We start from the raw sequence: 14,135 nt of genomic DNA, 5'->3' as shown, positions 1-14,135 counted from the left end.
TATTTTTACTAACTACTACTACTAATACTAATCAAAAACATGGATAGGACAAGTTGAACAAATAAAATGTAGAATTGTTTTTATTTAATGACCTTTCAGGTTTTACAAAAATGACAGAATGATTGCAGCAGATTGTGTATAGTTTAACAGAATTAGGGCCTAGTAATTGCTATTAGGCTATAACAGCTAATGGTATTTTAATATTACTATGGGTGATTAACATTATTTAATTATAACAGACTTCAATGAAAATAAGTGAACTGTAACAGACTGTAAATAGTTTAATAACATAATAATGAATCTACTGAAACACTGTGAACTGTGTTTGAATTGAAGCATGTGTTGAGTCAGATTGAGGAGTGAAGGGTCTTCTGTAGAGCTGTGTGGACCTTCCTCAGGTTCTGTCTCACTCGGACAAACTCCAGGAGCTGTGCCTCCTCACGCAGCCTCTGCTCCTCCTCCTTCTCCTTCTGAGGAACAAGACAAATCACAAAACAAAGACAGCTAATAAAATTGACGAAATCTTAGCCTTATATTTGACCATGTTAATGAGATTCCACCAACAGGTATTGAAACATGTTTTAAACAACATTACTTTAAAGAATGTGAAAGCACAGTTCATTCATATTAACTTATTATGGTAACACATTAAAAAATGAACATACAAGAGCAATGTGGAAAACAAATCACAACATTACACAACTGTTGTTTGCCTTGTGGTTCAATCACAGCATTTGTGTGTGATTAGTTGTTTTCAGCACACACACACACACATATTCTATGGCCCTACACCTAACCCAAACCCTCACAGGAAACTTTTTGCATTTTTACTTTCTCAAAAAAACTCCTTCTGTATGGTTTATAAGCTTTTTGAAAAATGGGGACATGGGTTATGTCCTCATAAGTCACCCTCTCCTTGTAAAACCTGTGTCATACCCATGTCTATGGAAGGCATTTTCTGCCAAATTTAAATAAATGAAATGATTAAAATTAAAACCAGATTAACGATTTCATTACAGAAAACTGTACGCAAAATATGTGACAAAATTGAGAATGAAATTAAATGATTTCATTTTCACGGTGACATACCTGTCAAATTGTAAAATAAAATGCAATTGGTGATTTCACATTTCATTTTCAATACAGTCTCGAGGCAAGACTGCCAATATTAAAATGAAAAGCCAAACGTGAAAAAGAAACTACACATACAGTTTTTACAAAGCTCTTTATTAACGCTCACGCAATAATAGTGACACAATTCAAATTTAAATGTAAATTTTACTTGTCATTTTAATTCCTCTTTTATTTCACTGTTTTCGTTTTCATTTTCAAAGACCTGCATGCAAATTATATGTTAATGAGTGGGTGTGGCTCAATTACGTTGTTACGTGGAGGAGCTATAATGGCGGTTATGGCCAGTATAGCAGCAGAATTAAACCAGCTAGCAAACATTTCGGATGATAATGACTTCATTTTGCTACGAGTTGAATCTATCATGGATAGGGGTGCTCCGATCAGATCGGCCGATCGTTAATGCGCATCTCGTCAGTAAAGCCGGGTCTCTAATCAGCGGTTAATTCCATCAGGTGCGTGATTTCACTTAGAGCAGCTGTTACTACTCAGAGCCGTTGTTAACTGAGAAGATGCACAAATCCACGTTCATTTTCAGCGTTTATTGGCGCATCTTCTCAGTTAACAATGGCTCTGTGTAGTAACAGCTGCTCTATGTGAAATCACGCACCTGAGGGAATTTACCGCTGATTAGAGAACCGGCTTTACATACGAGATGCGCATTAACGATCGGCCGATCGTGATCGGAGCAGCCCTAATCTTGGATACACTAGGACATTTTGCAGCCGTCACAAACTCAGCAGACAGCAGATTTTCCGGGGAGTCTCGTGGAGGCTCAGGCCGAGGAACTGCATTGGGTCGAGGGTTTGACGCATGCTGGTCAGGCTGGTTGTTTCTTCCACGTTCTAATGCTGCAGCAGCTTCCCGCAAAAGCTCACTAACAGATTCGCCATGTCTCGATTACAATATATTCACATTTTAATGTCGTTTCACACATTGTTTCAACCACCATTCAACTCATGCACACGAGACGATTGTCTCTAGCGCCGTTACTTGAATAAGTCACACCCACTCATTAACATATAATTCGCATGCAGGTCTTTGAAAATGAAAACGAAAATGAAAACAGTGAAATAAAAGAGGAATTAAAATGACAAGTAAAATTTACATTTAAATTTGAATTGTGTCACTATTATTGCGTGAGCGTTAATAAAGAGCTTTGTAAAAACTGTATGTGTAGTTTCTTTTTCACGTTTGCTTTTCATTTTAATATTGGCAGTCTTGCCTCGAGACTGTATTGAAAATGAAATGTGAAATCACCAATTGCATTTTATTTTTCAATTTGACAGGTATGTCACCGTGAAAATGAAATCATTTAATTTCATTCTCAATTTTGTCACATATTTTGCGTACAGTTTTCTTTAATGAAATCGTTAATCTGGTTTTAATTTTAATCATTTCATTTATTTATTTAAATTTGGCAGAAAATGCCTTCCATAAATGTCATTATACAGAGTTGTGTCCTGATATGTCACACACACACACACACACAGAGTTTAGGAGGCTGCTGACCATCGTCTCCTGATGTTTGTGCTGGCGTTCGAGCAGCACCTGCTCCAGAGGACTCCTGCTCTGCTCTCCCTCCTGTCTCTGGGTCTGCTCTCTCTTCCTCTTCTCCAGAACCATCTGAAGCTCCGGCTTACAGCACGTCAGCGGCCCTCTGTCCCGCCCAACGTGCCCAAGCACAAACAACACATATAGAAGTAGCCTTTTACCAGTGCGATGCTAGCATTTATATATATAGTTTTAAATTAGTTTTTTTGTTTGTTTTAATTTTATTGTTGGTTTTTCATCTAATATTAATATTTTATTTTATTTAAACTTTATATTTAAGTTAATGAAAACATTTTTAATAGTTTGTTTTGGTTAACATCAACAACACTGCATGTGAAAGTAACCGAAGAACTGTACTTAATAATATCCTTAAGGGTAATCCAATGCTACGCTTTTTTTTTTTTAGTCCAGGAATGCTTTTTTTTTCACATCTTATCATACAACTATGGACAAATAACTATTCTTAAAATCAGATAGGAATATTGATCTTATTGGGGGGGGGGGGGGGGGGTCTTCCATATATACAGTGAAATAACTGATCATAATGTATCTAGGTAAAAGTTTACATTTTAATTATTGCGTATTATGTTTTAAGACATCATATGGTATGGAGCCCCTCCTGCAAATGTTGTATTAGTTCCATCACACAAGTTTTCAGAGGGAATGTTTCTCAGGGGAATGTAAAAGTTTTGTATCAAAGTGCAAAATCTTTGCAATGAAATGTGAAGTTTTTTAGGGAAACGCAACACTTTAGCATTTTGGGAATATGAAGTTTCTAGGGTGAACACAAAAGTTTTGCAAAGAACCATGAAGTATCTAAGTAAAATCTAAATGTCTGCATCCAAATGCTTGGGAACGTGAAGATTAGAGTGAACGCAAATGATTGCAACAAAATGCAAAAGTTTTGCAAGGAGCATAATGTTTAATCTGGCAACGCAAAGTTTTGTGAGGGAACAAATTGAGTATTTTCTAGGGGGAATGCTTTTGCATTCCCGCAAGAAACTTTGTGCTTGCCCACAAAAGCATGAAATACACTTTTTCTTTCAACCTAATATTATTTCCAACACAATGTTTACAGTGGAATGTAAAGGTTTTAATATAAAAAAACCCTTCTTATCTTTTTTTAACCTATCATCAGGAGCCTAAGGGGCTTCATAGATATTAGATTTAACCGTAGTTTTTACATATTTCCCTGCAGTACCAGCCAATATGACAAACAGTAGTGTCAGCAGGTCTATCATTACAGTGTCTACCACAGTGTGGCCTGATAATACACCGGGGTGTACGATTACAGCCTGTGTGTCCACACAAACGACCAGAGAGAGAGAACAAGGCATCATCAATATTTCAACAACCCACTCAAAAAAGCTCAGCAATTTATTAAAGTCTCCATGACAGTATCTGATTTGGAGCATTTTATGGTGATCTTACTGTTTGTGGGCCTGTAACAGCTCCTTGTGAAGCTCCTGATGGATCCTCGAGGCTTTCGCCAGGTTGTTCAGGTTCCAGGGGCCCTCGGCAGTATCACACTTATCTGCATTTTCTTAGACACAAAAGTTATTTCTGCAAAATTCTACAAGACACTGTCAGATCATTTCACTGTCATTGAAAAACCCCAGGCCAACACACCTCGATTATAGCCATGATGATGCAAAGAACTACAATTAAAAGTGTCTGGTGAGGTCTTTGCTCTGCGCTGTGCTGCTGCTGGTCTGCTGGAGCTGGAGACGTGTTTGTGTCCAGCGACGCTGTTGGATAAGGCATCTTTGAGCTCCTGTTCGGACGGTCTAGGGAGTGTTTGTGCAGCAGCCGATTTCATTGCACACGCAGGTATCAAGAGGAGCCCTCAGCCAAAGCTCCTGCTGCATGCTGGGAAACTGTGCATTGGGGTCGTCAGTGAAAGCACAGAGAGTATCAAGAGGGTAGAGATTGTGTTTCACCTAAGTGGGGATCTATAATTTATCAGCTTGTCCCTGCCCACTCAAATGATTTATTCGTAATTTCAAGCAAAATCAGAACAGATTGCTGACTGACAGATAAATGCATGCATTACATTTTCATGTAGATAAGACGTATTATAAATTATAAATGTATATACTACAACACCTGTATATAGGAACAGACACACACAACAGCATTAATATTTAAAAGCATTAAAATAATCAGAATCTCAGTTTTGACAGAAAAGCATCAGAACAATTGAAACACATAAATGCAATGAATAATCACTCAGATACTAATTGCAGTCTAGGCATGTTGTAAACCTCATCATCCAGGTGTGATGACACTATTGTGGAAATCACACTCATGTTGAAACAAACACTGTGGCTTCAAACGCACTCTATAGCGGATGAGCTGTACTAAAGATATCGAAAGCGCAGCTCGGAACTCAGCGAAAGTGCGTCACCGCTCCATGAGCGAGGTCCCTTCTGAGAAGCAAAGAGTACAAGCTATCTATTTACCACACATCAACAGGGGACACCGGGTCCTATAACCGGGGTCCTAAAACTGCAGCCTCCGGTTGTGCAGGAACATACTATTGACTTTATCTCAGGTCCCTTCACTTGAACGCCGCTTGGGGGCAGTGAGTGAACGATAGTCCAAATGACTCACGCTCTGTCACCGAGCGCGAAAAAAAAAACAAAGACACGAATTTTGAAAGATACATTCTAAGTGGAGTACACTTATGAAACGAGGACTCTAGTAGCCTAAGAAAAGCAGTTTTATTTTGAATGGAACAGATCGACTCGGATCACATGACCAGCCGAAAACGCGTCATCGCAATTCATTTCTTCAAACGCATTCGTTAGTTTTGCGTTGAAGATGAGGGAGACCAGTCAGAGAAGCACTAGCTCGTTTTCAGCTGTGTAACAAGAGAGTCGTCACCCTGAGCTCAGAGATCTCTTTACCTCAGGATGTAATGACAAAACTGACCACTCTGATTAAAGATGGGCAAATGTCAAACTAGAGGACACAAAACCCTCAGACCTGAAATATGACTCTGGAAACGCTGAGGGAAGTCGAGCACTTGATGTTTGACGAATGGAGAGCAATGAAGTCAAACATAGCAACTGACAAATAACTAACAGTAGCTCTCAAAGTCTAGTTGAATATGTTCAACTATCTAAAAATGTAATAAATATATATAAAGCAAAAGGTGGAGTGTGAACATTCAATCACATTTTTAACATCAACTTGCTGCAGGGTTATTATCAACTTAAACCATACATTTTCATGAAATATATGGAAAAAAATAGACATCTGAAATATATTAGCTACTGAAATATAACTGCTTAACACTTCAAGTCTTCAATACAGCGAACATAATACAACAAATACACAAACATTGAAATCTTTATTTTTTTCACTACATATTTCACAAACAAGATCTGATATTGCATGGACATTACCATTCTGTGGGGCTGAACAATAGAATTTAAAAGATATTCAGGTTAAAAAAAATAACAGTACAATACAAATACCACAGAAAGTAATTTTCAAAATATCATGAAAGATGGAGATGAAAGTGTTGACAGGCAGGTCGACACAACATCATACAAATCATACACACGGTTCTGACAAGAACAGGGAAATATTATTTTTAACAAAACAAGCCGGGAATGTAACATTATTTGTACATACATGCACAAACTAAAGTCCATAATTAGTCTTAAATCAACCTAAACCCTTTCCATCAATTCAATCAACACAATATTAAACCAATTATCTACAAATTTTCACTCAAAGTATTAAGGCACTTTTTAAAATCCCATTACACTTTTCCCCAGTCAATGTGTTCCCTCTGACGTGAACACAACCTATACAAGTTTACCCATTTAAAGTACTATTTAAAAAGAGAGCACATTGTTTAACAGTGCTGTTGGTTAACTGTGTTGAAGGCAGAATTAACTGGCAGTTTGGTAATTGTATTTATTTATGTATTTTTTGCATGAGCTAATGAGCAGCAAAAGTCTTTGTGCCTATGCATAGTTGATTGTTCGATTTACTAGTTGCATGTGTTTATTTGTTTTTTACTTCACTGCAGTGGTTTTTAAAGGCCAGGGCAACAACCAATGGTCAGTTAAATCAGAGGAACGTCCTCCATGATAGCTAAAAAAAAAATCTGTTTTTAAAGCCTAAAACCAAAACAAGGCGTCTTTATCTATGACTTGTATGAGAAAAGGTCAGTCATAGCCAGTTAGACGAAACAATACTGATCTCCAAATGTTTTTGTTTGGTACATATGTACATGAATAAGGAAAAATCTGATGGTATGAAATGACTGTGTCCAGCTTTCAGTATCTTGAAGCTGAACAACTTGATCCAGACAAACAGAAGACAACCATATGAAAAAACAGGCGAGAGAGAGGCGGGAGGAGAGAGACATGACCAGAGATCCAATGAGGTGAGGAGAGGATGCTGGGACAGGTCTGCAGGGTAAAGGTGTTCATGAACATGGTCCATGTGTACTGGAGCACAGAGGGAGACACAAGGAGGATTTCATCTCTGCAAAAACAGTGAGACACAGTAAGTCAAAAGTGTTCATTCATACAAATGACAAATGCTGAGCTGATATTAGAGATGGGAGAGAATAAGAGAAGATACAATGACAACAGACCGATTTAAACCATGAAGGAAACTATCACAGAGAAATAGTATGGAGGAAAGCTTAAAAGAATGTCAGGGGTTGAATACAAGCCCAAGTACACATAAAATAAATTACAGAAAGACAGATCTTGCATCATAAATGTCCATTTCAAGTTAATTTCCACCAGCATGTTTCTTCCAAAAATGTTTTGCATTATGTAAAAGTACCATATCATTTATCAGTGATATTGAGGATTTTTGTTTTTTATGTTGATCCATATTGGTTGATATTACATATATCATTTCCATAATTCTTACCTTGGCCATCTAACCCTAGTTTTAAAAAAAATCTTTAATAACACTTGTAGTTTAATAACGGTGTCATTTTTAACAAATCTCTAAATTAATATCCATTTTCTTGCTTCACATCATAATGTGATGCAACAAGCGGACTGATTTTTAGTTTTAATGGTGTTATTTGTTATCTTTTTAAGACTAAATCTTAGTTTTGCCAATCATCATTTATCAGTCATAAATTAAACATAATTTTCCTATCCAATCTATCAGCCAATCAAATCAGAATATCATATGATCATGTGACACTGAGTAATGATGCTGAACAGTCAGCTGTGCCATCAAAGTAACACATTACATCTTAACATTTAAAAAGAACAAAACAGTTTTCAAGTTGTAAAATATACTATATATATTAAGTATTTGCTGTATTTTTGATCAAACAAATTCTTGGTGAGACTTCTTAAAATGTTTTTTTTTATTTTATCGTACACCAGACCTAAACTTTTGATGTTTATGTTTAACTGTGTATATTAAAACCACAAAACACATGAGAAAGAATTTGTGTTTTAATAGCACTTTACTGAAATGCTCCACCAGTTGAGCAGAAACATCTAATTCTGAAATTGCTTTATCAGAGTTGGCGATAAATTTGTGTTACTTATGTGATGGTCAACTACTGAGCAGTTATGTGGCTCTGAACTTCGTGTGTGTTGACCTTTTCTCTGCATCAACACTTCTTTGCTTTTTTCTGAGTTGACCTGGTTTCCCCTTTAATCTCATGACTAGGATTAGACCCAGTTTCCTCAACAAAATCATGACAGGAGTCTGAATGGCTCGCTAACCTAGAGGATGCTTTTGTCCTATAGGATGATTTCTGGGGTTTATCTGATGGACTGTGTGGAGTGGACTGATCGCTAGATGTTACACTCGATGTTGCCCGAGGGAAACATTTTGATTGCGTCGTAGACACTGTATTTGAACCTGCAAAATGACTAAAAGAAGTTCCCTCATCAGATCGAGATTTAGAGATGTTAGACTGCTTTTTGAGAAAAGTACGTTCTGGATTAGACTTTTTGAAAGGTTTTAAATCATTCTCCTGCATTGTAACTTTACGTCTTTTCTCCGATCCATCAGTTCTATCTAAATGTGTATCAAGGGTTTCGACTGAACGTGAAGCGCCTTTGCTCACTGGTGCAGACGCGCGGTGTGTTTTAATAAACGTATTACTGCGCAACGGCACGTACACTTTTAGACGATTTCCCTGTGATTCATCAACTTTAGGCTGTCGTGACTGAATAGCAAATGGTCCCAACCCTCCAGTTGAGTCATCTAACGAGCGAGACGAACCTGACCCATAACTACGAATGAAAGTAGTGTCACGCACAAGCCCCACAGATGCCAAACTCTGCGTGGACGTAGAGGACTCGGGTTCATTTGAGCCAGAAAAAGATGAGTGAGAGGAAGAAGAGGAGGGCGCTCTTACGGGGCTGCAGTGAAGGCTGCGTGAGAGCGCCCTCGTGTGGCTGCTTGTTTTCTGCGGGCCGGCAGGCACTAGCAGTGGACTGGAGCATGGACTGCTTCTCATAGGGCTCTGCTGGGCTCGGCCTGATTTGGACAGATGCTTGGTCCGGTGAAGGCGCGGGCTGCCACCATTACTGAGAGGGGCCTCAAGGTCCTCCAGCCGCTGGGTCAGTGCCAGCTTCTGCTGAATGGCCATGCGGAGCAGAGAGTTGAGCGTCTTTTTCTCATCCTCAGCGGCGGCGAGCTGTCTCTGCATCTCATCTAACTGTGTTACGTACTGGTCACATCTGTGAAAATGATAAGGATACAGGAAACAGGAATGGAGATACATATAAAATGAAATAACGAAAGAATAAAAGGGATTACTTTTTGCATAAACATCCCTTAAAAAAACACTTTAGCTTTTATTAGAAACTGATGCAAGAATGTGTAGAACAGTCTTTGTTGTCCTCATGAAAGCGCGACACACAACAGACTGAAAGCCTTTGATGTTCAAACAATAAAATGCTTCACTTCTGAATGTTTGAGTAAGAACACAAACCAATACATAGTTGTCATTGATAACTAGTATTACTTGCGAGGGAAATCATTATTATTACTATTGCTTATACTTTGGGTTAGTGATTAATACGAAACTTTGGCCTGTAACTTGTTAGTACAGACATGATAGACCAACTGTATTTTATCTTTTAAATACATTTTTTATGTTTTTCTGGCGGTGGGAAAGGCGGATAAGAGTTAAACAATTTCAAAAATAAACAATCCCTTTCACATCAAAATTATCAAAACAAAGATATATAGTATACTGTAGCAGTGAGCTCCTTGGACTTTGGCAAGCAACCAACTACTAATTAACTAGTGACTTTTTAAAACGGCTGACGCTGATATGTACACAATCTAGGGCTGGACGATTATGGCCTAAAGTCAAAACCTCGATGAATTGAACATTTTACCTCGATTAAGATTAAGGAACGATTATTTTGTTTCAGTTTAGTTTTTTTGCCCTCATAGTTCACTTACAAGGTTTGTAAGGTAGACAGGGCCATAGTTGGGGTTTGCGGGGTTCAGGTTGTACCAGTGGGCCCTGTTTGAAAGTGTTTAATTTGTATGTTCGTTCTGTTTATTTGTTCATCAACATGCCCGCCACGTCCCAGAATGCAACGCGGCGCCCAAGCCCTATTAGGCGTGGTCACTTTAAGAGACAATAAATGCATCCAATATAATACACATACGATTTTTTTCTCAACTGTTTACTTTAACTTAAGACATAACTGACAGTTTTTTTCGAACATACTATCCAAGACGGTTATTTTCACATATTTTTTATGTATTTGTCGGCACAAGAGCAAAAACAGACAAATTCGGTGTTCAAGTGTTTTGATACGCCTACACTGCGTGAGCCCTGAACACCAGAACACCGCGGTGCTGAAGTGGGCTCTTACACATCCTTTTCTGTTTGTTTAAACTGCGATTTGTTTTTGTTCGTTGAGGTGCAGGAGGAACTTAAAGGAGAACTTTGCAAACGAGAGGTCGGTTCAGTGTCGCTGTCTGTGAGACGCGGCTCTCTCTCCGCGTGCGCGAGTCACCAGCTACTCAGTTCAGCTTTTCCACGTCTTGTGTTTGAATGCTTTAAAGTCTTTTGAATGGTTACATTTGCAAGTGGCAAGGCTTAATAACACGTGAAAATGATACGCTTTCGTGTCGGCAGGCAGCAGCATTCTGTCAACTGTCCTGAGCGTCTTTTTAGACTGGCCTCAGCCAAATGGTTGTGATCGACTATTAAAGGGTGTGATATTTTTTCCTATTGAAAGAACGATCATAGCTCACTATCAGCAGTTATTTTATCTATGTTTGTAACATTTCTTACATATTAGTGCTCGGTGTAAGAGATAAATAAAGATTAAAGGTAAACAGTACCAGTACGAGTGATTGCGTGTGTGAATTAGTCATACCGTCTCTATAGGTTTTGAGATTCTAAGATACTTTAGTGATAAATCACAGGACAGCACTGACAACTGCGTTCCTCTGTGCGCGCGATCTTCACAGCTATGAGTTTTCGTGCCACAATGTAGCTGCGCGAACATGGTAGCTCGATATAATAATACACATCCGATCGTCTAATCGCTTGAATGTCCAAACCATAAAACAAATACAACTGACAAAGTTTAGTGAAGACTCTAGGCTCACCGCTCGCGCGCCATCACTATTTGTTGAACCAGCGTTCACCTCCGTGTTTTGCTTTTATGCCACTGACTGGCAGAATCATGTGGCTACACAAGGTTTTAAGGGGGAAGTATTAACAGGAAATAATCGAAATAACCGACATGGGAAAATTACGTCGGTTAGAGGTTCTAAATTTCGGTTTCGATTACTTTTCGATTAATCGTCCAGCCCTAACATAATCCCATTTAAAAGTTTGTGGTCAGTTTTATAAAGCAATTAGCAAGGATGCATTAAATTGATGGAAATGACATTAACGTTATATAATGTTACAAAATATTTATATAAAAAAAAGCTAAATAAACTTTCTATTCATCAAAAAGAATCCTAACAAAAAAAATTCCACAAAATGTGTATTATGTACAACTCACAATATTACTGTTTTTACTCTATTTCCAATTCATGCTGAATTCTTACTGACCACAAACTTTCCACAAATCATGCATTTTATCACTATTTTAAGACAATAAATAACATGCACATCAAAACGGCTGCTTTAAACGTCTTTCTTTTTTTTTTTTTATATAATTTACTGAAATCATTAAAGAAACGTGAAAACTGATGAAAAGTGTTCCAACAAGTTATATGGTTGGTTGAAATCTTTACAAATCTGCATTTATCTCAGGTTATACTACGTGGCCGTTGAATGCTTGAATCTGATTGGCTGACGAACGTCCTGAGATGTGCAATTATTTTCTGGGAAACGCATGGCGAACGTAGTTCCAGGCAGCTCTCTTGACCGCATTACAGTTCCATATCACTTTGCAGAGTTTACTGGAATAACGCAGTAATGCAGTTTGCACAAAAAGGTGTTTTCAGCGCTGCCCTGACGATTTTTTAAGTAAGCCTATATAGTGTAGCAACTTAAAGGCTACACATGACATTTCTCACTGCAGCAGAAGAGTGTTTAGAAACGCACAGTGGTGCGTTAGCCTAATTCACACAGGCGCTCGCTCTCTCTCTCGCTCTCTCTCTCTGTCACTCTCGCTCTCTTTCTAATAACTGCATTAGAACGCTATCAATGGCTCAAGCCTCCATTACCAGCTTTAAAACGACATTTTGGTACTAGCAAAAGAAGCGTTGGATGAGATGCGGAAGAAATAGTCCTACTCACAGTAGTGATTTAAGTACAAAAACCAGACGAATCCCTTTAAATAAATCATCTGATCGATGTCTTGAGGTGTGGTAACCGTAGTATGATTTAAGTCGTCAATTAGCCTTTCACCGGCCCCTCCCCCAAAACGGCCATTGTCCAATCACACATCATAGCAACCCTTACTATGTGAGGCAGTTCCGACAAACTTTGACTCCAAGCAAGATGGTGAAGCGGTGCGCCCACGGCGTTTGTAAATCGGACACTAGAATAGAGCTGTAATCGGGCCTTAAAAGTTAGGCCCGACAGGACCCGAGCCCGACAGATTTCGGTCCGAGCCAGACAAGTACATTTTGATTGACAGCTTTTTAAAAGCCCGAAACCCGTTTACAGCCCGACATTATTCAAATGTACGCACGCACACAGCTCTTTTGCCTTTTGTCAAGAATGAGTCATTTATACATGTTTTAACAATTTATACATGACTAACGTAATAGACCACTTGGAAGTTTGAACAAAGAAATAAAATAAGTCCTCTGTGACATCGTAACATCTCAGAACTCTAAATAGCCCTAGGTATAGACTCATTTAGCATATAAATAGGCCAACGCACCAATAAAAACGAGTCTTTCTTAAAAAAAAATTAATTAAGATAAATTCTAAATTAAGATGGGTATTTGGCAATAACGAAATTAATTAAGATAAAGACTTATTTGCTTCGCCATAGCAGCTGAAATTTAATAAAAGAATAATGCCAAGATTAGCCTATATAGGCTAGCCTATATGTCTACATTATGCATTTAAGACTCAATTAGTATTTAGTTATCATTTTTAAAACCTTTACTCACCAAGATAATAATAAAAATAGCTACTCGCAATAGACAATAATAGACCATAACATATGAAAGAGAACTTTCCCGGCAGTGCAAGAGCATGACTGGTACACCAGGCTGTGCTGGTTACATTTGAGGTACAGGTCATGGTGTTTCTCAGATTTCGCTTTTTTCCCTCCATGGCATACTGTAACCCCTTTTGCCTCGATCTGGAGGATGTCGCGAGGGTATTACTCCAAAAAAGGTCACTGACACGCACGGGTATACCTCTTCCCGTCATGGCAATCTGTCGCGCTGGTCGTGTTTGACCATTTGTTTGTCGGAAGTAGCAACAGTAACTAAGGGGGGCGGGGCTCGGCGAAAGGCTAATTATTCCTTACTTAAATTATTCAAAAAAAATGTTGCATACCACATGAGTTTATATTAATGTTCTAAGGAGGTCTAGATTTTTCCTTTTACAGTTACTTGACTGAAAACGTTATCCTTGCTTGCACTGCTCTCTGTTCTCTTGATACTTGATCTCTCAGTGAGCTGCTCTCGTCTGCACATGGGATCAGGGAGCTCGTGAGAGACTGGGCCTGGAGATTATGATCTTATTATCTTACTCTTTAAACAGGGTCATGACTGTCTAATCTCTACGACTCTTTATTCAAACTCCTAACATATGTCTTTCTACAAATGTAAACAAACGCTGCCTGCATCTTTTTCACCACATTGCGGGATATACTGTGACTAAAAAAAATAGCTATAAACCTTACATCATGTCAGCTGATAATTTATGTATAAAAGATAACCAATCATCCAAAAAAATATTACTAAAATTGATTGGTTGTTCCTCAATTGACAAGTGAAAGCTGGAACAGAGAGTATCAACTTCTCCCATGAACTAATTTGCACTC

General features: G+C 38.3%; 2 protein-coding genes across 2 annotated transcripts in view; both read right to left on the bottom strand.

Moving 5' to 3' along the window:
• Positions 1-347: 347 nt before the first annotated feature.
• Positions 348-2,794, bottom strand: LOC132097119 (actin-associated protein FAM107A-like). The gene is made up of 2 exons (XM_059502745.1): positions 2,644-2,794; positions 348-470 (listed from the first exon to the last, which is right to left on the bottom strand). Exons 1-2 carry the CDS (start codon positions 2,755-2,757, stop codon positions 348-350), a joined length of 237 nt encoding a protein of 78 aa, XP_059358728.1. The 5' UTR covers positions 2,758-2,794.
• Positions 2,795-5,814: 3,020 nt separating this feature from the next.
• Positions 5,815-14,135, bottom strand: part of LOC132097517 (protein bicaudal D homolog 2-like) — a 31,679-nt gene continuing 23,358 nt past the window's right edge. Inside the window, exons 9-10 of the mRNA XM_059503286.1 lie at positions 9,053-9,377; positions 5,815-7,191 (exon numbers count right to left, since the gene is read on the bottom strand). Coding sequence (XP_059359269.1) covers positions 7,186-7,191; positions 9,053-9,377 — 331 coding nt within the window. The 3' untranslated portion in view covers positions 5,815-7,185. The remainder of the gene's footprint in view (positions 7,192-9,052; positions 9,378-14,135) is intronic.

Source organism: Carassius carassius, chromosome 21 (assembly GCF_963082965.1).
Source record: "Carassius carassius chromosome 21, fCarCar2.1, whole genome shotgun sequence".
NCBI classification, from domain to species: domain Eukaryota; kingdom Metazoa; phylum Chordata; class Actinopteri; order Cypriniformes; family Cyprinidae; genus Carassius; species Carassius carassius.
The sequence above is the reverse complement of the archived record's forward strand: the minus strand, read 5'-3'. Positions and strand labels throughout refer to the sequence as shown.

Bases quoted from the DNA above. Each gene is read 5' to 3' on its own strand.
- LOC132097119 (XM_059502745.1), bottom strand. From the start codon at position 2,757: ATGGTTCTGGAGAAGAGGAAGAGAGAGCAGACCCAGAGACAGGAGGGA. The intron at 471-2,643 runs GTCAGCAGCCTC...CTTGTTCCTCAG, and splicing joins ACAAACATCAGGAGACGATG to AAGGAGAAGGAGGAGGAGCA.